This window comes from Etheostoma cragini, chromosome 2 (genome assembly GCF_013103735.1).
Source record: "Etheostoma cragini isolate CJK2018 chromosome 2, CSU_Ecrag_1.0, whole genome shotgun sequence".
Taxonomy (NCBI): Eukaryota; Metazoa; Chordata; class Actinopteri; order Perciformes; family Percidae; genus Etheostoma; species Etheostoma cragini.
In genome coordinates this window covers 17,436,166-17,462,444 of record NC_048408.1, presented here as the reverse complement: position 1 = coordinate 17,462,444, position 26,279 = coordinate 17,436,166, and the positions used below count along the sequence as shown (strand labels likewise).

The 26,279-nt window shown below is 41.3% G+C and overlaps 3 protein-coding genes across 10 annotated transcripts in view; 2 read left to right on the top strand and 1 right to left on the bottom strand.

The window, feature by feature from the left end:
• Nucleotides 1-17,531, top strand: part of grin2bb (glutamate receptor, ionotropic, N-methyl D-aspartate 2B, genome duplicate b) — a 102,530-nt gene extending 84,999 nt beyond the window's left edge. For 4 of the 6 annotated variants that reach the window (XM_034893622.1, XM_034893613.1, XM_034893597.1 and 1 more), the window contains 2 exons: nucleotides 8,849-9,087; nucleotides 11,861-17,531. In XM_034893622.1, the coding sequence (XP_034749513.1) occupies nucleotides 8,849-9,087; nucleotides 11,861-14,233 (2,612 nt within the window). In that variant the 3' untranslated portion in view covers nucleotides 14,234-17,531. The remainder of the gene's footprint in view (nucleotides 1-8,848; nucleotides 9,088-11,860) is intronic. The other 2 variants (XM_034893641.1, XM_034893632.1) reach the window with 2 other exon arrangements.
• si:ch211-243a20.4 overlaps nucleotides 7,376-26,279 on the top strand; it is a 22,329-nt gene continuing 3,425 nt past the window's right edge. The window contains exons 1-2 of one of the 2 annotated variants that reach the window (XM_034893700.1): nucleotides 7,376-7,386; nucleotides 20,104-20,108. The gene's annotated coding sequence lies outside the window, so the exon portion shown is untranslated. The remainder of the gene's footprint in view (nucleotides 7,387-20,103; nucleotides 20,109-26,279) is intronic. The other variant, XM_034893667.1, reaches the window with a different exon arrangement.
• si:ch211-243a20.3 (uncharacterized protein LOC100151507 homolog) lies at nucleotides 20,221-24,829 on the bottom strand. Of its 2 annotated transcripts, XM_034893722.1 has the most exons (5): nucleotides 24,366-24,829; nucleotides 23,089-23,226; nucleotides 22,698-22,827; nucleotides 21,067-21,399; nucleotides 20,221-20,467 (listed from the first exon to the last, which is right to left on the bottom strand). In XM_034893722.1, the coding sequence occupies exons 2-4, from the start codon at nucleotides 23,201-23,203 to the stop codon at nucleotides 21,093-21,095; spliced, it is 552 nt and encodes a 183-aa protein (XP_034749613.1). In that variant the 5' UTR covers nucleotides 23,204-23,226; nucleotides 24,366-24,829; the 3' UTR covers nucleotides 20,221-20,467; nucleotides 21,067-21,092. The 2 variants fall into 2 exon arrangements, with proteins under 2 accessions (XP_034749613.1, XP_034749605.1); XM_034893714.1 differs by lacking the exon at nucleotides 20,221-20,467 and having other exon boundaries at nucleotides 20,846-21,399.

Below are 26,279 nucleotides of genomic sequence, written 5' to 3'. Positions count from 1 at the left end.
TATTGAAGACTCAAGACAGCCATAACATTGTGATTTTCTACAAGTGTATGTACACTTTTGACCACAACTGTATATACATACCGTATGAACATATGGCAGAGCCTGACAAGATGTGTGTGCACTGTCCTAAAATGACCACTGTACAAAGGATAATCTATTTTAAGAAATGTAATAACATGGCCTTTAGTCTAGCACCAACCTCGTTCCCACTGTTATCTAGACCTACTGGTCAGTGCTCAGTATCAGCTGTATTCGGTAAAACAGACTCTTGCAAAGTCAATGTTATTACGCTGTTTCTATATGTATCTTTATGTTCTTTTATGTAACTTGAGCCTGCCCTGTCAAAGACAAATTTCTTTCACTCAGTTTTCTCACCTTATGTCTTATTCATATTGTTGTTAAATGTGATGGTAGCATTTTCTGAAGAAGTGTATTTCCCAACTATAAGGCTCTTTATTAAAAAGATCTCATTGTGAGCTTTTTGGCACACACAACGTTTTATATATATATATATATATATATATATATATATATATATATATATATAAACACACACAGACACACACTGGCTATGGTTAATTGCCACTTTAATGTAAAAGTCGCACAAATAGTATCATATGCATATATTTTTTGATAAAAATGAACTTACCTTCAGTGGTGATTCACTGTTAAAGATTTTCCAGAATCAAAACACTGGTCATTCAGGTTGAGATTCACAAAATTAAGTTATGCTCCTATCAGTGTTAAGGTTGGGGACATGAAGTAATCAAAGTAGCTGTGACTCAGAAGGTGGTGAATGTTTTTCTGTTGACAACCCAAAAACCCGCTGGTAGATGCTGGCAGCCAATGAGGCTGTTGAGCTGCAGGATGTGGCCTCCTGAGCCAGGCTGGCACAGTTCAGTCTCTAATCAACAGTCAGGCACCAGCAGGGCTGAAAGAGTGCTGCAGTTGGAAAAGTGAAAGTTTGAGTGTGGCTTGTTTATTTGGTAACTTAGAGGATTTGGCAGCACAGTGCAAAGGCTTTTTTGGCAAGGATGGGAACTATTGACCTTAAAGCTACATTGTTTAAGAATTTCTCCCATCTAGCGTTGAGATCATATATCACTATCAACTCTCTCTCACTACGCAGTTCAAAGTATACGTATTGCAGCTACGGTAGCCGTCACGCTTCAAAAAGCGAAAGAGTACAAAAGGCCGTCTATCAGCCATGGTTGTTTTAGTGCATGTCAGAGACGCGCTCTTCACACCACGAGTGGGCACGCGCGCCAACCCTACGGAAAGGAGAGAGAAAGAAAAAGAGACTGACGTGGTCCGGAGGATAATTAATTAGTTGGGATTTGGTGTATGCGTCCAAAGCAGCTCTATTGTTCACTCTTTTTTCTGATGACACCAGTCACTTGATCTTTTCAATTTCCATTTTCTTTTTCTGGAGCAGTATACTGCGGAGCAGTATAGCCTGTATGTCCCTTACCGGCTAACGTATTTCAAGATGGCGCATGATTATGCAGCGTCTACCCCAGTTTTTTCAAGCCCAAAAGTAAAATTTCGAACCAATAGAAATACATGAAATTGATGGTGGTGTCAATATTAATAAAAAGGACAAATTTGTGAACGGGCAACACAGATTTTGATCAACAACTTAACACGTTACACACAATGTAGCTTTAACTGAAGATTTCTTCAGTGTCACAGGGCTGGTGGGCATACAACCAGGGAAACCTTAAATATACTTTGATTTGTTTTGGTTACGTCTACACTATAGTCTTTGAACAAGTTTTGTAAATGACAGGATTTGAGTTTGAGAGCTTTCTTGTACTAACTACATGCTAATGTTTACTGTCCCTTTGTCCACAAATTACAGTACTAGCTTGACATATTAGAAGTAAAATCCCTTCCTGATGTAGACTAGTGTAGCATTCTAAAATGTTCTTTAAAAGTTCTTTGATAGATTATAAGCTGCCATAAAAGAAGCAGATATAAAAGCTGTAAAGCTTAGCCTACGAATTTAAAAGTCCGTAAATAATTTATACCCTTTACCACCTCCAGTGGCTGATAAGTTATGTGCAAGGAGCGCAGGAATAGTGATCATAACCAGAACACGTGTCTTTATAGAAATGAGTAATAGGACACTGTGAAACCAGTTAAGTACACCAGCATTATGGGGCGGCCTCTAGTTCTAGCCAGTAAGGGAGTTTGCACCATATTGGCTGAGTCTTGCAGCGGCCCGCGTTCAAATCCAACCTGCAGCCCTTTGCTCTGTGTCATCCCTCATCTCTCTCTCTTTTTTTTTCCCCCTTTCATGTCTATCCATTGTCACTTGATAATAAAGGGAAAAGCCCCAAAAAATAATCTTAGAAAAAAAGAAACTACACCAACACCATAGCATGTGAATATTTATATACAGTAAGGAGGTGGAATGATGAGTGCGTATTCTATAAGTGAACATCAAGTAGGAAGCAACACTAGTGATACTGTATGTGCCACAGAGCAATGCTCTAAATTTGTAGGTCAGGTTTTTGTTTTCAGCCTCAGCTGTTGTTGTGTGATTTGGGTAGTGACCGAAAGAAGATGGCAGGGTGTCTGGCGTCACTCAGAGAGAATGACGAGTTTAGTGATCCACAAGGACCTCTGTTTTGAGCTGCTACTCTGTCATGATGAGAGGAATGAGCCGGTTAAGGTGGTTTGTGTATATTAGTTAGGATGCCCATTTGGAATCTCTGTATGAACAGAATCTGTGATGCAGGTTTTTCTTAAATTGAAAATTCTCATTTAAAGATCCTCTTAATTAGTTTTCCCAAAGCTTTATTCGTTATGTGAGTAAAATTCCACATTTTGATAATAAATAAACTGCCATAGCATGAACTGTGCAAACCATCAATCATCATGTATGAACCACTAGAACTGTGTGGTGTTTTTTGTATCTGCAAAGACCCTGCCCTCGGCCTGTATTTTCTCCCTTCTTTTTATTTTTGAGTGTGGATGTTTATGGGAGTCAGCAAAGAGCTTTTGGTGACACATGTGGGTGTGTAACAGCGTTCTCATTTTCAATGTGTGTGTGTGTGTGTGTGTGTGTGTGTGTGCGTGTGTTTGTAAAAAATCCGAAAATCTAGTTTTGTAATTCACTATTTCATTAATTAAAAGAAATTCTTTTTCCTCATGTGAATCGTTGTCTCTGGAAAGTACACCTACAGTAGCACTCCACCTCCAAAAATAGTATGTGCTCCATACTTCTCACCACCTGTCAGATCATACTATACCTTGTACAGCATAATGACCCACACACACATACAGTACATTGTGGGTCTTTGATGTGCAATCCATTTCCATCCCAGTTTGTGTGATGGATAAAGGGGTCAGTGCAGGGAGAACATTCACCTCAGATTAGATCTTTAGGAGCAAAATTAACTCAGACCTCTACATACGCTGCTAAGTGATGTACACTAAAGTGCCAGTCTGTGCATGTGTACAGGGATGTGACTGTGTGCATGCTTGAGTCCGTGTGCCCCAAAGATCATACCTGTCTGCACAAATTTACCATATGGAAGTAAAGTCTTATTGTTGTGTTGACTGTGTGCACAAGGCCATCATGTCAAACATTACCTCTCATTACTTCACGCAGACTATTCTGCTGTCAACACTCATATGTTAGTGCAGGTTAAGAGATCAGGCTCTGAGAGAAATCTGTCATTTCCTGTTAGAGTACAGATATGAACATGATATATGTGCAGAGGGAAAGGATCAGCCACGGCCTACTAACATGAGTGCCACTTTATGTGAACAGATACAAAATCAAGAGGGAAATGGAATACATGTTGAAGGAGGAGGAAGAGGGAGGAAAGGGATGGCAAAGGTGATGGATAAGAATGGAGGGAGGATTATAATTATGATAATGTAGTTATATTATAGAGTCTGTTTATTGATCCAGGTCTTAATCCATTCCTTTAGTGATTCAGATTTGGTTCATATAGAGTGTATAGTGTGAATCCAGGAGAGCCTTTATCCTGCCCTTATGTCATTGTCTGAAACATGCAGGCTGAATCCATAGTGTCATCTGATGTTAGGACACTGGTTCTAAAACAATTTCTAGTTTCTATCCCTGATCTAAAGATGTGAAAGGGATACTTGGCTGATTTTCAACCAGCTTTGTATCATTACAATGTGGGTAGTATGTGTAAATGAACTATGGTAAACTTCCCTCAATCTTGCCAGTTTCGCTTGAACTAGGGCCTGCTGCTCAAACTACATATTGAATTAAAGCTGCAAGCAGCGTTGGACGGACCCTCGCTCCTGTGCGCACGTCGGGGTTACTGGCGGATGCTGCTCCTTGCGACCGGGCATTTGTGCAGCACTCAGACACTGCAAATTGTCACCAATGAAAGGGGAGCTCCCTGCTGAGTTCAATGATACCTCACACAAGACTCTGCGAGAACGCTGTTCCCATTTTATGAAAGGGGGCATGGCTACATCATTGGGGGCGGGGTCAAACCATGACTAATGAAAACGGAACTGTCTGCTGAGTTCAGTGATACCTTATACAATAGTGTACATCAATTAGTTATATGATACCTCACACAAGACCCTACCTTAAACAGCTCAAAAGCCATGCGAGGGGGCGTGGTCTGAGTACATGGGCGTGGTTAAAGTGTAGGGGATGGTGGATGACACTATGACAATGTAAAATTTGGACTGTAAATGTCCTCAGGCCTGGAACCCTTGTCAAATGTGAGAAATTTCAGGTAGAAAACAACTTTTTCATTGATCGATAAATGCTTTTCATCTTTAAGGTGTTGAGATGGTACAGACCAAATTAGAAGTCCATCTGATGAAATCTCTAGGAGGAGTTTGTTAAAGCATAGCACCTTGACTTTTAGGTCTACTTCCTTTTGCCACTAGGGCGTGCTATGACTTTTAGCCAATATCGGTCTTTATATTTCGTTACGGTTAGAGTCTTATGAATCTTGAAAAGTTTCAAGCCAATTGGACAATGTACACTCAAGTTACACCCACTTCGTGTTTCTATGGCAAAACGCTCAAATGGCCGGCTTTGCCACGGCCATGCCCAATGACAAAAAGTTTCTTTTGATAACTTTTCATCTTTAACGTCTTAAGATGGCAAAGACCAAATTTGAAGGTGATCAGAGGAAATCTCTAGGAGGAGTTTGTTAAAGTATGCGGAAATGGCCAAAATCACACTAATTTCAAACTTTCAATTAAAAATAGCGGACTTCCTTTCAATAGTGCATACAGAAATTATTCATCGTGCTTCACTTTTTCCACATTTTATATACAGCCTTATTTCAAAATGGATTAAATTTTTTTTCTTCAAAATTGTACACACAATACCCCATAATGACAACTTAAAAAAAATAAACACCTGTACATAAGTATTCACAGCCTTTGCCATCAAGCTCAAAATAGAGCTCAGGTGCATTCTAATCCCACTGATCATCCTTGAGCTGTTAAATCCTCTAAATTTGAGTCAATTTATCTGTGATAAATTCAGTTGGTTGGACATGATTTATAAAGGCATGCACCTGTCTTCATAAGGTCACACAGTTAACATGTCAGACCACAAAACAAGCATGAAGTCAAAAGAATGTGTCTGTAGACCTTCAAAACAGGTTTGACTCGAGGCACAGATTTGGGGAAGGGTACAGAAAAAATGTGCCACGTTTGGAACCACTAGGACTCTTCCTGGAGCTGGCCATCCCTCTAAACTGAGTGATCGTGGGAGAAGGGCTTTAGTTAGGTAGGTGACCAGTTACCCAATTGTCACTCTAACAGAGCTCCAGGGTTACTCTGTGAAGAGAGGAAAACCTTCCAGAAGGATGACCATTGCTGCAGCACATCAGGCCTGTAGGGTAGAGTTGCCAGACAGAAGCCACTCCTTAGTAAAATGCACATGGCAGTCTGCCGGGAGATGGCAAAAAGGCACTTCAAAGACTCTCAGACCATGAGAAACAAAAGGCTCTGGTTTGACGAGTCAAAGATCCAACTCTTTGGCATGAATGCCGAGCATTGTGTTTGGAGGACACCAGGCACCGCTCATCACCTGGCCAATACCATCCTGACAGTGGAGCATGGTAGTGGCAGCCTCATGCTGTGGGGATGTTTTACATCAGCAGGAACTGGGAGACTAGTCTGGATTGAGGGAAAGATGAATTTGGCAATGTACAGAGACAACCTGGAAGAAAACCTGGAAGAAAACCTGGAAGAAAACCTGTTCCAGAGCGCTCTTGACCTAAGACTGGAGCGACGGTTCGTCTGTCAACAGGACAACAACCCTAAGCCCACAGCCAAGATATCGAAGGAGTGGCTTCAGGACAAATCTGTGAATGTCCTAGAGTGGCCCAGCCAGAGCCCAGAGTTGAATCCCAATGAACATCTCTGGAGGGATCTGAAAATGGCTGTTCACCAACGCTCCCCATCCAACCTGATGGAGTTCAAGAGGTTCTGTAAATAGGCAACTGACGAAGGCGGAACTGGCCAATGATAGGTGTGCCAAACTTGTGGCTTCATATTCCAAAAGAGTTGAGGCTGTTGTTGCTCCCAAAGGTGCCACAACAAAGAATTAAGAAAAGTCTGTGAATACTTATGTATAGTTTTGCTCAAAATAATAGCAGTCCAACATCACTTACATCATAAATCCTATTTTCTGGTTGAAGTAATATTTCTACATTACGGAAGAGGATAAGGGCCACTGGTGAAAAAATGATGTGAGTTCTGACTTTATTCTCAGAATTCTGAGAATACATTCAGAATTCTGAGAATGAATCAATTATGGCCCATATTTTAAGGAAGGAGGGAAGCTAATTTTAAATGTTGCTGGTTATAGCTGGTTATGTATCACACTGAAATACTCAGCAAAATGGGTCGTTCCAGACATTGCTCTGAGGAACAGCGGACTTCGATTAAAAAGTTGATTGGAGAGGGGAAAACATATAAAGAAGTGCAGAAAATGTTAGGCTGCTCAGCCAACATGATTTTCAATGCCTTGCATCAAAGGCAATGTGGGAAAAAACAATCAACTACCATTTGAATGGATTAAAGAAAAGCAAAAATAGCAAAGGCTCAACTAATGATAATCTCCAGGAAAATCAAAGAAGACTTAAAGTTGCCTGTGAGTACTGTTACTATCAGAAGACTGCTATGTGAATCAAATCTATCAGCTGGAAGCCCCCGCAGAGTTCGATTGCTGAAAAAAAGACGTGTACTGAATAGGTTGAAATTAGACAAAGGATACAGTGACTGGCCAAAGGAAAAATTGCGCCACATTCTGTGGACTGATGGGAGCAAAACTGTTCTTTTTGGAACTGGGGCCGCAGACAGCTTGTCCGATGACCCCCTTGCACTGAAGTCAAGCCAAAGGACACTGTGAAGAAGAAAGTAAAGCATTGTGGTGCAAAAATCATGTTATGGGGATGTTTCTCATAATGTTGTGTTGGGCCTATTTATTGCATACCAGGGATTGTAGATCAGTTTCAATACATCAAAATACTACAGGTTGCCTTATGCTGAAGAGGAAATGCCTTTGAAATGGGTCTTTCAACAAGACAATGACCAAAAACACACCAGTAATCAAGAAAAATGCAAATACTGATATTTTTTTTAACAGTTTAATATTCCTTTTTCTTCACAGACTCGATCAATTTTGGTCATGTTTTTTAATTAAATGCGCATGTTCCCAATGCATTGATATTATAAGGATTTTGAGCATTATTTACTTTTTTAAACACACTGCTATTATTCTGAACACAACTGTACATATTATGTTTTCTTTGTCATTATTTTTAAAGGTCCCATGGCATTATTATATCACTTGATGTTTTTTTTTTTACCATTAACATGCATTCCCCCAGCCTGCCAGTGGTCCCCCAGTGGCTTATGAGGTCATAAGGGGCAAGGTTACCTCCCCTTTCTCTGCTGTCCACCCAGAGAATTTGGCCCACCCATGAGAGAGAGACACATGGCTTTCAAATTTGGAAAGTAGCAGTTTGGTCAAGGCTACACCCCCCTTCCCCCCTCCACAAAAGCTACAGTCTCAGAAATGGCGCATACTTAGGAAAGCTTATTGTGGGACTGGCTCTAGTGGCTGTAATTCTGCACCAAGGCTGAATTTTGGGCAAGACATATGGATAATCAGATATGGTATTAAGGGACCACTAAGGTCTAAATAAAAGCATCCAAAAAGCACCATGTTATGGGACCTAAAAAATATGTTTAATGGTCTATTTATGGGGTATTGAGTGTTGAATATTTAGGAAAAAAATGAATTGTATCCTTTTTGCAATAAGGCTTTTAGTAACAAGGAAATGTGGAAAAAGTGAAGCGCTGTGAATACTTTCCGTATGCACTGCATATACCCCTTGATCTCACACAGACGCACACAAAAACAGGCCATTGGTACAGCTCAAACAAATCTCTCTGGATGTGTCCCCCCAGCATTTCCTCCTGGGATATGGAACTGAAGGGGACATATTTTAGGGCAGAAACACTTGTCACATGACCACACATACTTTCTCCTTACGACTGTCAAGTCCCAGCACACAGTTCAGTTTTTTCCCACAACAAGGAAGGGATAGCCTTGCATAAGCAATCCTTTATGAGGATGATCCTCAGAGGGATGTTTAGTCAAAAATAATGCAACATGACATTTGTTGCACGTACATGAGACCTGAGCTGTTTTTGGCATCAACTCTCCATCTAAAAAAATGTGCCCTCTTTTTGTAATCACACTTACATGTTCAGACACCTATGGGCAAACTCATCCAAGTGCATAGGTCACACAAACATGCACACAAACACATCTATTCAGTAACCTGTGTATATGTGTCTCTCCTTCCTCCAGGTGATATGGAGGAGTTTGAGGCCTTGTGGCTGACAGGCATCTGCCACAATGAGAAGAACGAGGTGATGAGCAGTCAGCTGGATGTAGACAACATGGCGGGGGTCTTCTACATGCTTGGGGCCGCCATGATTCTCTCATTAATCACCTTCATCTGTGAACATTGGTTCTACTGGCAGCTGCGCTTCTGCTTCATGGGCGTGTGCTCAGGACAGCCCGGGGCCACTTTCTCCATTAGCAGAGTGAGTGTGCTTGTGTTTTATTTTAGGTTTTACCTTTGTCCTCCTGACAGAAAGATCACAAGAGTGGTTGTATTCCAACCACTGGCTGTTGTTGAGGTGTATTGAGTCTGTCGGGGATATGATGACTCACCTGATTTAACCTATGGCCTTTTTTAGCCCAGGCAGGCTTCACTTATCTTAATTCTCTGCAATTCAACATTTTTCATTTTTATAACACACTGCAAATCAGGAGAGCAGTAAATTATAATAATGTAATAGCAGTACAAATAAGAATTCATTAGACCTTGTCCAAAAACTGCATTCATGCAAAAACTAAATCAAAAAAACTAAATCAGAGTGGGTCCTCTTCCATGTTTGCACCTTCATATTTTTACAGTAGCCCAGAACAGACAAGCCAAACAACGGCTCTAGATAGGGCCATTTGCGTTTTTCCGTCCGCCACCGTAGTTCTCCAACACACTTGGCATACAGGAGAAGTTTTAATTGTTTGCCATCTGTAACCATTGTAAGATGCCACTAAATTTGTTTGTTGAATGTGTCGTTATACCACATCAATATAGTTTTAGTTAATTGCAAACAGCCACACTTGAAGGCCGGATAAAGAGGCTAGTAATAGAGGGATTCAAGATGTGATAATCATTTGAATTTGGGCTTTATAAGCATTTCAATATTTTTAGATTAGATTTCACACATGGAGTTAGTAATTTGGCTAAAAACTTTCTCAGCTCCCCACACCTGGCCCATCGCTTTCAGGTTTTGGTAATTTAGGAAAGTGCAAAAAATGGTTGGAGAGACAAACTAGCATCATCACTAAAGCTGATGCTTTAGTGATGATGCTATAATGCTAGTCTCTGACGGGATTAACAAAGCAAGTAGTCTTTGAGAAAGGCCACTGTTTATCACCTTAATGTTGCTGAAATGAAAGCTACTTACTATGCTGTACATCCTCAGCCGGTGACCTGAAGGTGTGTTTGTGGATGTCGAAGACCTTACCTCAGCGTGCTTACGATCCTGCTCAGATGGGTTACTTAACAAGGTCTTTAAGTGTCATTGATGCAGGCTGCGTAGGTCCATATAAATAATCACTTCAGGTGTAATTCATTTGCATAATGTTACCTTTTAATAATAAAGGAAGTGGGGATTGTTGTTGCATGCCAAATGTCTCACTTATTATTTTCCTGAAAAAAGGACACCAGCGTTAATGTGTTTGGTGTTTCTAATTGTAATGTGATTTGGTTTACACCTACTCAGACTAACCTGGTAGAACCTAAAACACAGATCTGGCCTTCAGCACTTCAGAAAAACACAGTCCTTTCTTTTCTTTTTTTGTTGAATTGTCAGAAATCTCTTTCTGTCTTTGTAGTTTCAAAACTGCTATTTTTATGCAAAACACAAGCACAGTTTTACAATTTACTCTGAGCTCTGACATGCTTGAGTCTGAATTTACTTGTTGCATTACAACATCCCTTTTAAGTGCATACACGTTTCAAGAGGTGCTTCTACAGCCAGATATCTTTTATACATTTCCATGCCTTGTTTAACACTCAAGTTGCAGCCAGGAGAGAAAAAATATTAACAAAAGGCCATCATTCAAAAAACTGCATTTCATATAAAGTATATAGAAAGTGTAAGAATGGACGAGTGATGAGAGTACAAAGGGCTAATAAAATACAGAGGAGGAAAAAGAGATCAGTTAGCGAGAGTCAATGATAAAGAACAAAACGGGTAGCAGGACAAAGGCAAAGTAAAAAGGAATAGACACAGCAATGTGCCAGGAACCTCTGTTCTGTTACCTTTCACAGCAGCTCTTGTAGCTATAGATGTAGAGAGATAACGACAGACAATCCCATTGGAGCGGCTGCCGCTCACCCGACAACAGAGATAAAACAGACACAAAGAGAGAATGGAGGTATAAAAGAAAAGAGGGTTGACAATCCAGATTCATGAATGTAGCTCGGTGACGGGGAAAGTGACTAAGAGACAGAGAGAAATTGTTTCTGACAAGTTGACGCCTTTGAGGAAGGCTGGCCTGCGTGCTGGCTGGTGGGTAGTGTGTCCTCGACCTTTTGGATTTGGCTGTCGCCTCGACCACAGATTCCCTCAGCTCCCATTCAACACGCTTGTTTGACTTCACTCGCAAAAGGCTTTCCCCTCTCTTGAACGTCCTGCTCTTACCCACAAACCCCAAAAACACACACCGATTGATAACTTTTTAAATAGACGATTGTTGGTGATATTAATAGAAAGTCAAAAAAACGTTTACAAAGGGATTCAAGTGTCAGCTAAATTTAAATGACATTGATTAAACCTATTGATTTGTGGTCAAAACCACAAGCTTAGTTCACCCCATGTGTTATCAATCAAGGCTTTGATCTGGTCCCTCAGTTCTCTGTGTCGGAGGTGGAACAGCAGCTGGGAGGGTCCAGGCTGTTCCCCTGATAAAAGTAATTTATGACCTCAGCCCCTATTACGGTTTAATAGTGTGTTAATAAGAGGGTGGTAAGAGAACACATGGCAATGCATTAACCTCTCTCTGCCTCTGTTTGCCTCGCTCTCTCTCTCTTTCTCTCTCTGTGTTTATATGTCTTCTGTTTGACTGCCTCTTTCTAACATTAAACCACCATTGGTTCTTGATTCCTTACTACTGCCACACATTTTACTGTTTTCTTCTCACTTGGGCTACTACCTTACCACTCTTACTTTTCTTCCCATGGCCTGTCTCACCCTCTATTTCTCTCTCTACCTCCCTTTTCTTCTAATTTTCACACTCCAGGGTATCTACAGCTGCATCCACGGGGTACAAATTGAGGAAAACAAGTCAACCATAGACTCGCCCTCGGCATCCATGAAGAAGAACATGAACAACACACACTCCAACATACTGCGGTTGCTTCGCACTGCCAAGGACATGACTGCCGTCCCGGGCATTAACGGCTCTCCCCACGCCGCCCTGGAGTACAGCCACAGCGGCCGTGACTCGGCTATCTATGACATCCAGGAGCACCGGCGCAGCTTGGTGGGTCACCCTGCCGATTGCAAGTCAGCACCACCCTACCTGCCAGAGGACAACATGTTCAGTGACTACATCAGCGAGGTGGAGAGGACTTTTGGCAACTTGCCCCTGAAGGACAACAACCTGTACCAGGACCATTACCTGCACCACCACCCGGCCTCGGCTCTGGGTATGTCCGGCCCCCCGCCTAATAGGCCGCGTAGCTTAGGCAGCACTAGCTCGTTGGAGGGGGGCATGTTTGATTGCGACAGTTTAGGGGGAGGGGTAGCACCCATCTTCACCACCCAGCCCCGTCCTTCCATGACTCAGAGGAATACCAATAAATTTGACCTGATTGCTGGCCACACCCCTGCGGATTCCACCCAGGGTGGGTTCAAGGGAAACAATGTGTACGGGAGGTTTTCTTTCAAAGGAGGTGCATCCAGCACGGGGCTCATCGGGGGTCATGACAGGTACTGTGGAGGGGGCGGGGGAGGCTCAGGGGGGGATGATGGGAACATTCGCTCGGATGTTTCGGATATCTCTACGCACACCGTCACCTACGGCAACCTGGAGGGCAACAACAAGCGGCGTAAGCAGTACAGGGACAGCCTGAAAAAGAGGCCAGCTTCGGCTAAGTGCAGACGGGAGCAGGACGAGATAGAGCTGAGCGGCCTCAGGAGGAGAGCCCACCACCACACCGTCCACCACCACTTCCCCCATGGGCCCCTGGCGCACCGCACGGTCTCACCTCCCCTGGAGCGGAAGAGAGGAGGAGGAGGGGGTAATTCTTCACCTTACATATTCCGCAAAGACAAAGAGAACCTGAGGGATTTCTATGCGGACCAGTTCTGCTCCAAGGAGGGCAAGGCCAAGTGGGAGCAAGAGGGTGGAAATGGAGGAAGTGGTGTGGGCGGTGGTAGTGGTGGTGGTATCTGTAAAAGCTTAGTACCTGTGGAAGACTTCCTTAAAGGTAAAGGCAAGAAGCCGGAGTGCAAAGGTGGGCTTGGCTCAGTGTTGGCAGGGCAGCAGGCCCACACCTGCTGGGATAAGGGGGTTTCTGGGCTAGGAGGAGGGGGCATAGCAGGGGGTGACTGGGATTGTCGTAACAGCCACAATGTGTGTCACCACGGAGGAGGTGGCGCTTGCCCGACTAGCGGGGTCGGGGGTTGCACCAGTCGCCCCAGCTCCGCTAGCTGCAAACGCTGTGACTCCTGTAAGATTCCGCCAAGCAACCTTTACAACATCAGCGAGGATATGGTGTTTGCTGGAATGAAGAGTAGCGTAGGACCCAGCCAAATGCTAACCCAGGCACAGCGCAGGAAGCTAGGACCAGGTGGGAGGGTGTTACGGAGGCAACACTCGTATGACACATTTGTGGATCTGCAGAGGGAGGGGGCAGGCCGCATGGGAGGGGCTGGCGGTGGAGTTGGGGGGCAGTTTCCCCAGCCTCGAAGTGTGAGCTTGAAAGACAAAGACCGCTTCATGGAGGGCCCCAGCCCTTACGCACACATGTTTGAGAGGTATGCAGGTGAAAGGGAGTCTTCCATGTTTGGAGGAATAGGAGGGGATAGGGCGAAGGGAGGCTCCTCCTTCAGTTTGTTCCATGGAGGCGAAGGTGGGTTACATCAGCGGTCGGTGGGGGAGAGAGACCTGAGGGACAGAGATAGAGCTATGATGGGAGGTGGGGGCAGTGGTGGTGGTAGCAGCAGAGGGGCCGGGACTTACTCCTTGTCTAAATCTCTCTACCCAGATAAGGTGAACCAGAACCCCTTCATCCCAGCCTTCGGCGACGACCAGTGTCTATTACACGGCGCCAAACCGTACTACGTCAAAAAGCCACAGACGCAACAGCAGCAGCAGCAACTTCTCAACAACAGTCGAGGAGGAGGGGACTTCCACAGCTCCATGGGAGCAGCTTCCTATTTGCCCGCGTCCGCCACAGCTGGGGTGATGTCCAATGTGGCCCCCAGGTTCCCCAAAGAGCTGTGTCTGGGCGGGGTGGGAGGGCCCATGGGGAACCACCACGGGGCCAGCAAGCTACTGCCAGTGGGCAGGGACACGTTAGGTCTGGGGCAGGGACAGAGATCCTTCAACGGTGCCAGCAATGGACACGTCTATGAAAAGCTCTCCAGCATTGAGTCAGACGTCTGAGGGGTAAGACGGAGGAAGAAAGAGAGGGAGGAGATGAAGTGGGTGAAGAAAAGAGGAAGCAAAACATACAGATGCTTGTGACCTCTCTGTGTGAAGACAATGAGGGGACACAATACTGTGTGTGTTGTTCTCACTGCTCTAAATGGAAAGAATTTGGACGATGCACAGAGGCCACTGCAGGCTAAGCTGTGATGTCCGGCGGGAGACAAGTTTTTAATGAGAAGAGCGGAATCTGGTGCTGCTCTGTAAGATTGGGAGGAGGGGGGGGGAAAGTGAAATAAAATCTTCAGTTTCTGCTCTCTTCACATGCTCATTGTCTTTCCCTCCCTCCTGCAGTTCCTTAACACCAAAACAAACATTTTGTTTAACAACGGAAATACAATCATGAATGAGATATCAACGCTTCTGTTGAAGTAACAGGGTAAACTAATAAAACTTGTATTGATAATGTTGATAATATTATTGAATATTATTCCAGTGTTTATTGATGATCGGTTGGGATTGTTTTTTCAATTTTATTGATTTAAATAGTTCATGTTACATATTTGTATGATGTTAATTCTTTCTTAGCCTACCAATATTACAGAAGACTGGTAGACCAGTCGTCAGACCTTTTTTGGGTTCCTGTAATTTGGACTCTTTTTTGCTATTAATTCTTTGTTTGATTTTTTTTTTTTTGGGGGGGACTTTTCTTACTCTTGAGTGCTGTGAAGTGTATGTGAAAGGCATGACTTGCTGAGTACATTCTATGTACTTATACATTTGCGAAGGTTTCTTTTTTTCAACTGCAGAAGCAACATCATCATACTGATTTGCCGTTTCCTCTTCTTTTTTTTCTGCTCGGCAGTACCAAATGGTGGCAGTCTCACATTTTGAGCTGGATGTGCCTTAAAGGATTAATACTGATTTTTCTACACACACAATCTCCTGCAAACAAAGTCTATGTGCTTTGAGTTTAAGAACACAGCTGAAAAAGTCTGACATGGTGGTAGTTTTTGGCGTTTAACAGATATTAAATTACACAGCAAAATTTTCTGCCATAGAGGAATTTCCTCCATAGATCCCTAAGAAACAAAAGGAACCAATACCAGCCAAAAAAAACAGCTTTGACAGAGCCATGCCCCTGTATGTAAAGAAATCCCATTTTGAACTAGAATATAGAGGCATTCTATAGAGGCATATAGAGCTTCTTGTTGTGTTACTCCACAATTATTCTAACTGCGAGTCCTTGAAATGATTTCTGATGAAGTTTAACAAGCTTCCTCACTCCTCACCTCACTGTTCATTACAGATGAACCAGAAGCTAACTATCCATTAAACACATGTAAACCCCATTTAATGTCCGCTTGTTGCTCCCATTGTGTTTCATTGGGTCTGACTCAATTGGCTGTGACAGTTATGCTGTTCAGGACAGGGACATAATGGACTCGCCGAGTGAGGCCTCTGTTGCTGGGATGAGCAGCGGTAACGTTAATTATTTCATAATTACGGCTATTCGCCCTGCCTTCTGTATTACTTGGTCACATTTGACCGATGTGCAGAGAACAAGTGTTGAACATTTTCCCTCTGCTGGCTTAAAGGACTACAGCAAGCTCTAGTACATAGTCAAGCCCAAATAATCTCTTTACTTAGTGTTGTGATTATTCATTAATTACATCTTTATAGCATGTCATTTAATTTAAATTTTTTTTTTTTTTAAAGACGAGGGTTTATAGCTCAGAAATTAGATAAATAGTACAAACCGTTTGTGCTAACTATACAGATACTATACTGAATAGTGTTCCCTGTGATTTAAAGGAATAGTTTGACATTTTGTGAAATATGCTATTATGCTTTTTTACCAAGCCTTAAATTAGAAGATTGATACCACTCTGTACGGTTTATACGGTGAATATGAAGCTATAGCCAGCAGTAATTAAGCTTATCTTAGCATAAAGACTTGGTTGAAACCAAGAGAACCTGCAGGCTCTGTCCACCTCTAAAGCTCATGAATTAACAAGTGATTATTTTTTGGGGAAATACAAAAACCGGAGCGTAAAAAATGGATACGTTGGAGGATTATTTACAGGACTTTTTGTTGTTGTTGTTACTGTGATGTTGTTATGCAACCAATAAGCCAAGAAGTAGACCAGCACATTACCTTCCACAAAACCATAACTTTTAGTTTTACACTACAGAATAAAACAAATGAGATAAAGGTGTTGGTGTCTTTGTAGAGGTACTGGAAGGTGGATTTAGTTTCCCCTGGACAGGCTTGTTGTTTCCACCTGTTTCTGCTAGTTGTGCTAAGGTAAACTAACTGGCTCTAGCTTTATATTTACCATACAGATGTTAAAGTGGTTTTGATATTTTCATCTATTTCACGTAATTACCAAAATGCCAAACTATTCCTTAATTTATATTTTTATACTCGGAACAAGAGAACCTGGATAATACAATCCCATTCATCATTACTTGCACCATTTTGCCCAAGATCAGATTTTTTTACCAAACAAAACATAACAAACCCCCCCCCCCCCCCCCCATTTATTGTCACTTAAAGCTGACTTTTAGTCAGTTTGCCAAATCAAATTTTGATACCTAAGCACAAGCAGACTGAATGGGTTGAATATATTTAGTTTGTTGTACATTCCAGTCAAATCTTTAGAAGACTTTTGTTCTCTTGGTTGACAAGTCAGTATGTATGATAGGGGATCTCTACTGTAAGGACTTGCATGAATACACTTTTCTTTATTTCTGTTTTTAATCTTAACTTTTCACCCAGAAAAATTGGGTGTTTTTGATCAATATTTGGATTTTTTTTCTTAATTACATTGATGATCCATGTAGTACTGTGCGCGTTTGTGTGCGTGTGTGTTTTTTTGCAAGAGAAGACCCCAATCTGAACTAAATTTCAGTTAAACTTCCATAAATATGGCTAAATTGATTAAAGATTTTACTAGGATAGAAAACATCTTTTTATTAATCTTCTACAAAGATCAATTTTCTTTCTGTGTAAATGCTTTTAAACAAGGTTGAGGTCTTGGTTAATACATTCATTGTCACTGAAGAAGCCTTTTTTTCATTTCAACTACTTTTCCTATCTTTTTCCTTTTGAATATCTCGTTTTATTATTTCTCTTATTGTATGTGCCTGGATCCATACGCTTGATTACCTCTGTGTGTGCTCATATGGGAGAGAGACAGAGTGTGTGTGAGAGATAACTGTTTATTGTACATGTACTATAAATCTATGTAAATACTTTACCTCATGCTCATGGACTTTTGATAAGAATAAAAAAAGCTGTACAAAAACACCAGAGAATAGTTCTATTTGGGATAAATCTTTGATCCGTAGGTCCCCTTGCAAAATTGCTTTTGTAGTGACTTCAGGCCAGGATATGTGTAATTGTTTATTATTACACAGTGTGCACATTTAATGAGTCATGATTTGTTGATGTATTTTTATTTTCTTGTTTGATTTGGTCAAATACCAGCTAAGGAGGTTGTGTTCTCAAAGCACCATCAACAATTAGTACACCAAAAGCACAATAGATTATTTATTGCATTTGTACAGAGGAAGTCTCTTTCCTCTTTAACTAATCTTCTGTTTTTGTTTTTGCCACAGAAGAATCAAACAACTCTGCCCCTGAGCTGTACAGATTGTGAAAAATGTACATAGTACAAAAATCTAGTTCACCCTTGCATTTTTTGTATGGAGAGAAATTACTTGTGTGAAGAGAGTATTTCAAATTTGATTGAATATTTAGTAATATTTAAAATGAGATTAAACACAGTCAATGTGAAAATAAGTGCTGAGAAATATTATTCTTCTGTCTCTTTGGAATAAAAGTGTTGAGTATTAAAAAAAAGAAATCTCAAACGTATTTGTCTTCTTTGTATTTCATCATTTGTTGTGTCCGCAGGTTGGCAGCGAGCAACAGGACGTCTCATTTGGGTCCTATTTATATTTGACCATCAAATACACATCAAACGTGTACATGTAACAGATGATATTATTATGTCTCATACTGTCGGTCTGCAGTGGAGCTGAGATAATGGCTGCAGCTGAGTGTCATCTTCTGCTCTTCCCCTTATTTTTTGTTTCCCATAAACAGGACTTGCATTATGTGAGATTAATGTTACTTGTGTTGGATAAGTGTTTTGTGTAGATCAAAGAGAAACTAAATGAGGCTTGGGAATAAAAAGGTGGAGCGAGTGGCAGAAGAAGAAAAATGAGATATTGAGGGAAGGAAGAAGTAATGCAAAATGAACAAGCAGCAGAGATCAAAGCCCCCCAAAAACCTCACTCCCCCTCACTCCTCAGACACTCTCTTTACTCTGAAAGCCTTGTCCAGCAACAGGAGTTATTTAGAGAAACCTGCACGTTTGAAAATGTACCGATGCCTTGTGTGTATAGATTTGGTGGGAGAATTTTACCATCTGTGGCCCTGGATGTTGAGGCGGTATTAATAATCCTTTAATCAGTTTTGAGCTCCTGCTTCTTATAACAATATTTTCAATTTTCTGTCTATTCTTGCTTACTTTTTCCCTCCTTACACCAACCCAACAACCTCAGGATGCATTGCAACACATGTAACTACTTCTTGACAATTAACAGTTACCTAGCAACTGGCTCTTTTTCCAGAGATGGGGAGTGAGGTGTGGAAAGAGAGACAGAGAGAGAGAGAGATTTATACAGTATTCCCACAGCATCCTAACTGGATTCGATGCAACAATGCATTGACAAAACAATACCAAAATGGAAAGTACAGCCTGAGCTTAACGCCCACACATCGCAGTGTAGAGAGGAGAGAAGAAGAGACGGAGGGAGAGGAGGAGGGGTGGTTGATGTACAGATTACAGTTTGGAGAAAAAGTGAGAGATGAAACCCATGCAGAGGAAACAAATGAGGAACTGACAAGCCGTGAGTGTGCAGATGCAGCTTGAAAATGAGAGCGTGAGAAACATGCTGCAGCATGCGGTGTAGATGACAACTGGAGTTGTAGAAGAAGAGGAGAGAAACTGGTTGCTGTAGAAACACTTGGCAAAGTTTTACTGAAGGCATAAAGTTTGTTGCCTGTGCCCACAAAACACACACACACAAACACGTACACACAAGATAACACAAGATTATACACAAACAAATAGTGTAATAATGTTAACAGATACTAGGCACCCCCTGCTGGGCCCATGAGGACCGTTCTGACTTCAGCTGAGCATAACACAAAAGATCATGCCTCCGTGAATGAATTGTAATATCACATCAGGTTACAGCAGCAGGAGAGCACTAACACCCTGTGGCATCAACATGGCACCCTCCAGTTACCGAATGTAGCACAGGTACATTTCATTCATGACTGGAGTTTAAGGTAGAGTTAAAGTTACAAAGCAGTGACTGGGTTGGCTCAGCGGGTAGAGCAGGTGCACCTGTACATCGAGGTTTATGCCTCGAAACAGAGGTCTAGGGTTCAAATCCGATCAGTGAAGATTTCCAGCATGTCTTCCTCTCTCACCTGGCTGTGCTATCAATCAAAGGCAGGAAAGACCAAAAATAATTCTTAAAGAAACAAAGCATGGTGGTGAGAAATTCTACTAGGAAATCATATATAAAGTTAAGGCATACATTGAGTGCTGTCTCTTGCGTGTGGGTCAAGCTTGAAAAACACTGGATAAGACTACATACAAGAGTGGAACCACAGGCGGGTGGTTCAAAAAGTGAGAATATAGGGTTTTGAGTAGCCAAAGTTATTTGTAAATATTGTCTGAAATAGTCCACTGTCTCTTCCCCTATTTCTTTTTCTTACATGTGAAACGGCGCTCAGTCCATCTTTGTCCTTCTCCCTTCTGACAATTGCGCTACTATAATGCATAAAAGTTGGCAATTTGCAGGTCAGGTTGGTTTGGGTGGTTGATTAATGCATTTCTCTCAGGGTTGGGCGGTGCGGATTGGCTCACTCGCACAAGACGCCTACAGTGTTATGACGGCATGCTATCTAAAATCACACACACGGGGCGGCATCATGCCGCTGTTGTTTGGTTCAGTGTGAACTACGGCAGTTGTCTGTTGAGGAATCTCAGTGTGAAAGAGCTTTGCGATAACCTGATGACGTCATTCAGGTTTGTAGTTACTTTGGATTAACTGTTTCTACCGAATGGGTAGTCCTCCTACTGACGAGTAACCCGAACTTTAGACAAAAAATAGGTGGGATGCCCCTTTAAGGAGGAATCCACTGAACATGCCTCTTGACATCTCCTGTCATGGAGAGCCAAAATGCGATATTAACTGAATAAATAGCACATCATGAAATAATCATATGATCATAATTTTAAAAAGTCACATGTCAATGGCTTCATACTTATTATATAAACTTAACATTTATGTTTTTATCAAAAAGCATCACGTGATAACAACAGAACATCTCCATGAGAAGTGAGCCTCTGATTCTGCTGAGGATTAACTGCTGTTTCCATTGTCAAGAATGAACTTCAAAGCTAAAAAAACACTTTCTGATCATGTTGCTGTGCAGAAATATCCACTTAAAGATGTAATGTTTCCTAATAATGTAGATTTATAGTGTTGAGGAAGGAGGTTTGTGATCTGTTTGTCCTTACATTAAGACAATAAAAATGGGCTGATCACAAAAAGAGTTTATTAAAGATTTACAAAACATAATTTCCATCTCTGATCTCAAGCAGTGTCTATATTTTACTGTCATGGCTGTTATTTTTAAAAATGAAATCTATACAGTTAAAAAATGGAATTCTTACATTATATAATATTTGCAAAAGCTCTCTACTTCTAGCCTACCACACACACACACACACACACACACACACACACTTTCTCTTCACCTCTCTCTCCATCAGTGAGTCACTTTCTATCCCTCTCTCTGAAGCAGCTTCACTCCCCCTTTCTTCAGGACTCTCACCCGTCTCCTCCTCAGCACCCGGGTCCCCCTCGGTGGGCCCGCCCCCCCCGGGGTCCTCGGGCTGTACCGGGCCAGGCTCCCCACCTCTCCTCTCAGGGCGCCTCCCTTCTTCTCCCCATCCCCAACCTCCCAGTAGCCGTGGTGACGGAGGAACGGTTCCAGGGTTGCTAGGCGATGAGAGAGTTCGGTGATGCGCCTGCGCAGCAGGGACACTTCTCTGAACAGGTCGTTGACGGACTCGGACAGAGGGCGCACCCTGCAGGACGAACAGAGGAGGCTTCACAGATACTGTAATAGCACACAGCCTATAATATAGGCTAATATATAAGATAGAATAAAATACAATACAAAATGCATCTTAATAATTGTTGTGACAGGGTGACGGAATATATAAATCACATTAGGCTACAGCATGCTTATTTTTAACATGAGATAAAAAGGACGAGATAAGGATATTAACATTTTTGTTGAAATTTTAATGAAAATATTTTCTGTTGATGTAAAAATCTGACCTCGTGTAAATTAGCTGTTTATAGAACTAGATCGTGATCATATTACCCCATCTTCATGAAGTTGTAAAGGAAAACAAATTCTGATCAATTTCAAGACTTGTTATCTATGTTGGCATAAGAGTACTGTATATAAATATATACTAATACTAAATAACATAAAAATAGTATATAAAGCCTACTTTTATTTGATAAATAATACATTTTATGACAACTGCTGATGATGATACTGCTGTTTCCACGGTCAAGAAGTAACTTGTAGGCCTATCTCAGATAGTAAGATCAAATTTACACAAAAGAATTTTCCATGTACTGCCAGGAATATATTATTCTGATGGAAAAATAATACTTTTGTTTACAGTTTATTTTTAAATATTTTTATTCCAAAAATAAAATAATTGGCAAAATGATCAGAAATAGCCGTCAGTAACCCATCAGGTGTTATATTTGTGTCATTAATTAAGTTATTAAAATTTTCCTCAGGTAATGACATTTTGTGTTTTAGATTGTTTTATGCGTGTGAGTGAATTGTTTCTGTGTTTTAATGTAACATATCTGCTTGCCTCAAACTGCCCCATTCATGAGGGTAGATTAAGTAACCTATTTGAACTGAATAGAAATAAATTGATTTGAAATACCAAGAACATGCCCTCGGTGTTGTCAGTAGCAACTGCAGCCCCGGATGTTATAAATAAAATCACGTAGCCTACAATACAAACGCTAAAATTAGACGGATCACTGTTTGTGCCAGGTAGCCATAATGTTTCAGGCTAAATAAAAACAACAATACAGCGACAGATATGTAGCATGGCAATGTGGAGGGATACAGGAGTGGATGAGAAATGTAATATAAAAGCAAATGAATGGAAATAAAACGTAAACAATTGTGCTGACACAAGCTGCTCATGAGGGACCACAGGCTCTGTGGTAGGCTACCTGGGGACAGGTGATAGTCGTAGCCTCCTGTATGACAGAGCAGAATAAACCAATCTAACTGCTCAGAGTCAGACAGGCTGTATTAGGGGTGAGAGAGTGTTAAAGTTACCTGGAGTAGTCAGGCAGCAGTGTGCTGGGCTGAGAGTGCAGCAAAGTCTTGATTTCACGGAAGATGCGTTTTCCCCAGGCGTCTAAAACTCTGGTCACACTGCGCACTGAGGCCACATTGACACTATCAGCTGAAACCAAGACATCCATCACACCATCAGGCTTTGATTTAAAGAAAAACAGCCTGAATGGCTCATAAGCACGTGTGTTCTAATCACTTTCAGATCCAAATGTAGCCTACATCTCATCTCTGAAGTCTCTTAAGTTGCTGCTTTTCATTCAGTTCACCCATTAAGTCTCTTTCTAATTACAACTGCAGACATCTAGTCACTCAGTGATTTACAGGCCCGGTATCTCTACGTTAAATGATCAAACGGAGGCTCGTGATTTACCTCCCTCTCTGTAGTTCCAGTATCCATAATCCAGTTCATTCTCCTCGCTGACTGAATGCGCCCCAGTTGCCATGGCAACCACCATCAGCACCATCGACAAAGAAGGAGGGGGCATTGCGAACAGACAAACACTTCCCCCTTTAGAAAAAAGGATGAGAATGAAGAAAAACAAGGAAAAACAAGCCTCATGTGTTGCCTGTTGAAAATAAACAAATTAACGTAATTCTTTTTTTTATGCAGAAGAGACAAAAGAAAATAAATAGGCTAGGTTTAAAATAAGTGACACAGACAGTCTTCATGTGCACACGTCCTATCAAGTGGTGGAACGTAACGTAAGTAGGCTGAAGTAGGCAACTGTTTTGATGTAGGCCTACCTTTACTTTTTACATTTGACACCTTTAGGTACACACAAGATCTGTAGATTCATATTTAAAATGGGCTTACAAAATGTGTAATACATATGATCAGCTCCTGAAATGGTTATATCAAATTAATACAATAATATAATAAATACAATAACATAACACTCTGGGGCCAGGGGCCCTCAGGGACCATTCTTCATGGTAAATACTTTTGTTTTTGATGCTTTAACTAGATTTCTATTTCTATTTCTATTTCTATTTTCTATTTCTATTTCTGCTATCACTTCTGTAGGCCTACTGTAAGTATATTTTACACTCTTGTATTTTTTAATTCTTTTACTTAAGAGAATGGTTTGAATCCTTCTGTTAGATTGTCATGCATAGTGAGGTGCCTCCAAGTCTTTAAAGTCAACTTCAACCTTAAAGCCAATCATAAAAAAGCCTAAAGAAAGCAGCCTTTTTGTTGTGTGGCAGTCAGTTCTGTATCTGTTATGAGAGCAGAATGGCCTAATCCCATGACTCCAGGTGTGAGAGGAAAAACAAAGGAGAAGGTAAAAGCCGGTGACCCAGAGAAGAAGAGAAAAAACAAAAAGCAGGATTGCATCCATATGACAAAGTCCATGAATCACACCGGACAATAATAAGCCGATGACTCATTGTTGAGTTATTGGCCTACGAATGTTTTCAGGGAATTTGGAGACTGCAGTGAAAATGAACTGAACTATAATCTGATACAGCTTGAGTCACATCTAGACAAACACATCAACAACACAACAATCAAGCCTCATAAGCAGGGTCCCTTCACTGCCATGAACGGGGCTTGTTTTGAGATAACTACATTTCTCAACTTTGCAAACTAACAGTTCCCTGGTAGCATCACAGGCTGGAAAAAGAAGCAAACAAGCCAATACTCACAACTTTAAAATTATGTTGATGCTTTAATATTCAGCAGGAAGTCCTCCGATCTAACTTGAAAACCAGATGCTTCTCTCACCTCCCCACTCTGCCACTGCCTCTGTCCTTTCTTCTTATTTCTTCCCCCTTCTCGTTATCTCTTCTCTTCTCTTCTGCTCTCTCCACCCTCGTCTCGCAGCTGTGATCTAATTATGGGCAGGATCAGTCCTGAGTTTAAACACTCCTTATTTGTGGAGAGCTCTTTACACCCCAACACACGTCCAACTCCTACTTTTTCTCTGGGACACACTATGACATCCAGCTGCTGCCAGATGTGTGGCACAGCCCCTTCTTTCAGATAACTCTCATTATTTACCCCGTTTTGGTCTCCTCTTCTTCACCCCTTTGTGGAACAGACAGGTATATGGGTCCAACGCTGTAATTTCACTCCGCTGCAGGATCCAGTTCCTCCTCAAAACTAGAGATATAGCCCTATTTCATCATTGTCTGCAGCAGCTCACATGCTCAACACACCTCCGAGCCAAAATATACATCTCTAAAAAGGGCTTACAAGTATTTCATTTGAAAGAATTTAAGAAGTTTTCAGATGTTTTATTAAAGTAAAGTAGCGTTGCTGTGACACACTTTAAAATACTCCATTACAAGTAAATGTCCTGATTCAAATTCTTCCTTAGGTAAAAGTACAGAAGTGTTAAAAACAAAATGTATTTACTGTATCAGAAGTAAAGTAGTCTGCATGCACAATCTCTCAGTGTTATAGTACTATGTTGGTGGTTTATTGTTTTTAATGCATAAACAAGCTGAATTTAAACATATAAAGCTGAAATGATGTTAGTCAATTAATCAATAGGTTGACCTTCTGTTTTGATCTTTGAGTAATACTTTAATGCACTTTTTCAAACAAAAACGACAAATATTTGATGGTTTGAGGTTCTCAAATGTAGGAATTTTCTACTGGCCATTGTCTTACAACATAGTGAAACGATTACTTTGGAAATTTGGACTGTTGGTCTGACAAAACAAGATTGTTTTTTAGTCCAACCGATAAATCGAGAAAATAATCAGCAGATTCTTGCTGATTAAATAATCATTACTTGTAGCCCAATGTTGTGCCAGATTTAGGTGACGTTACTTTTAATTACTTCATATCCTTTGGGGCCGTTTAATCTACAGTATATCAACGCATGTATATAATACTTTTTTCTGAAAAGTGACAAGGAACTATAGCTGTAAAATAAATGAAGTTGAGTAAAAAGAAAAATGTTTCTCATTGAAATGTGGTGGCGTTGAAATATGGTAAAATATGTGTGTGCGTTTAGGTTGTTGACTGCTCTTCAATGTTGTGTTTCTTTAAATTCTGTTCTTAGAATGTTTTTTTTGTTTTTTGAAATACAGTATATAAATGATTTATATGCTTAACTCCCCAGGAAAGATGGAAGATAAGGAGTCTATGAGGCGTGATATGAAATGGAATGAATTATTCTTTATTGACTGGCACCCAGATGTTATTCTAGCTCTCTGTGTCTGTTTCCATGCTCTGGCTGAGATGAGGTCAGAGTTGGCCACCAATGCTGCCAAGAGAGAAAATGGTGAAAAACGTGTGGATAGAGAAGAGAGAAGGAGAGGGGAGTGGTGTCATGGGTGGAAGAAAAAACAGACAAACAAATGGGGTTAAATGATAATGATAACCGCTGCACTTCAACATCTCCGCGTCTTCTCTAGCAGCCTCAGAGAGCGATCTGACGGAGAGTTACTGCTGTGGAGAAGTCACTTCCATCAGCCACAGCTGGTCCACATTATCAACAGGCAGTTTGTCACCTACAGCGGAATTCCAGCCTCACACATACACACACACACACACACACACACACACACACACACACACACACACACACACACACACACACACACACA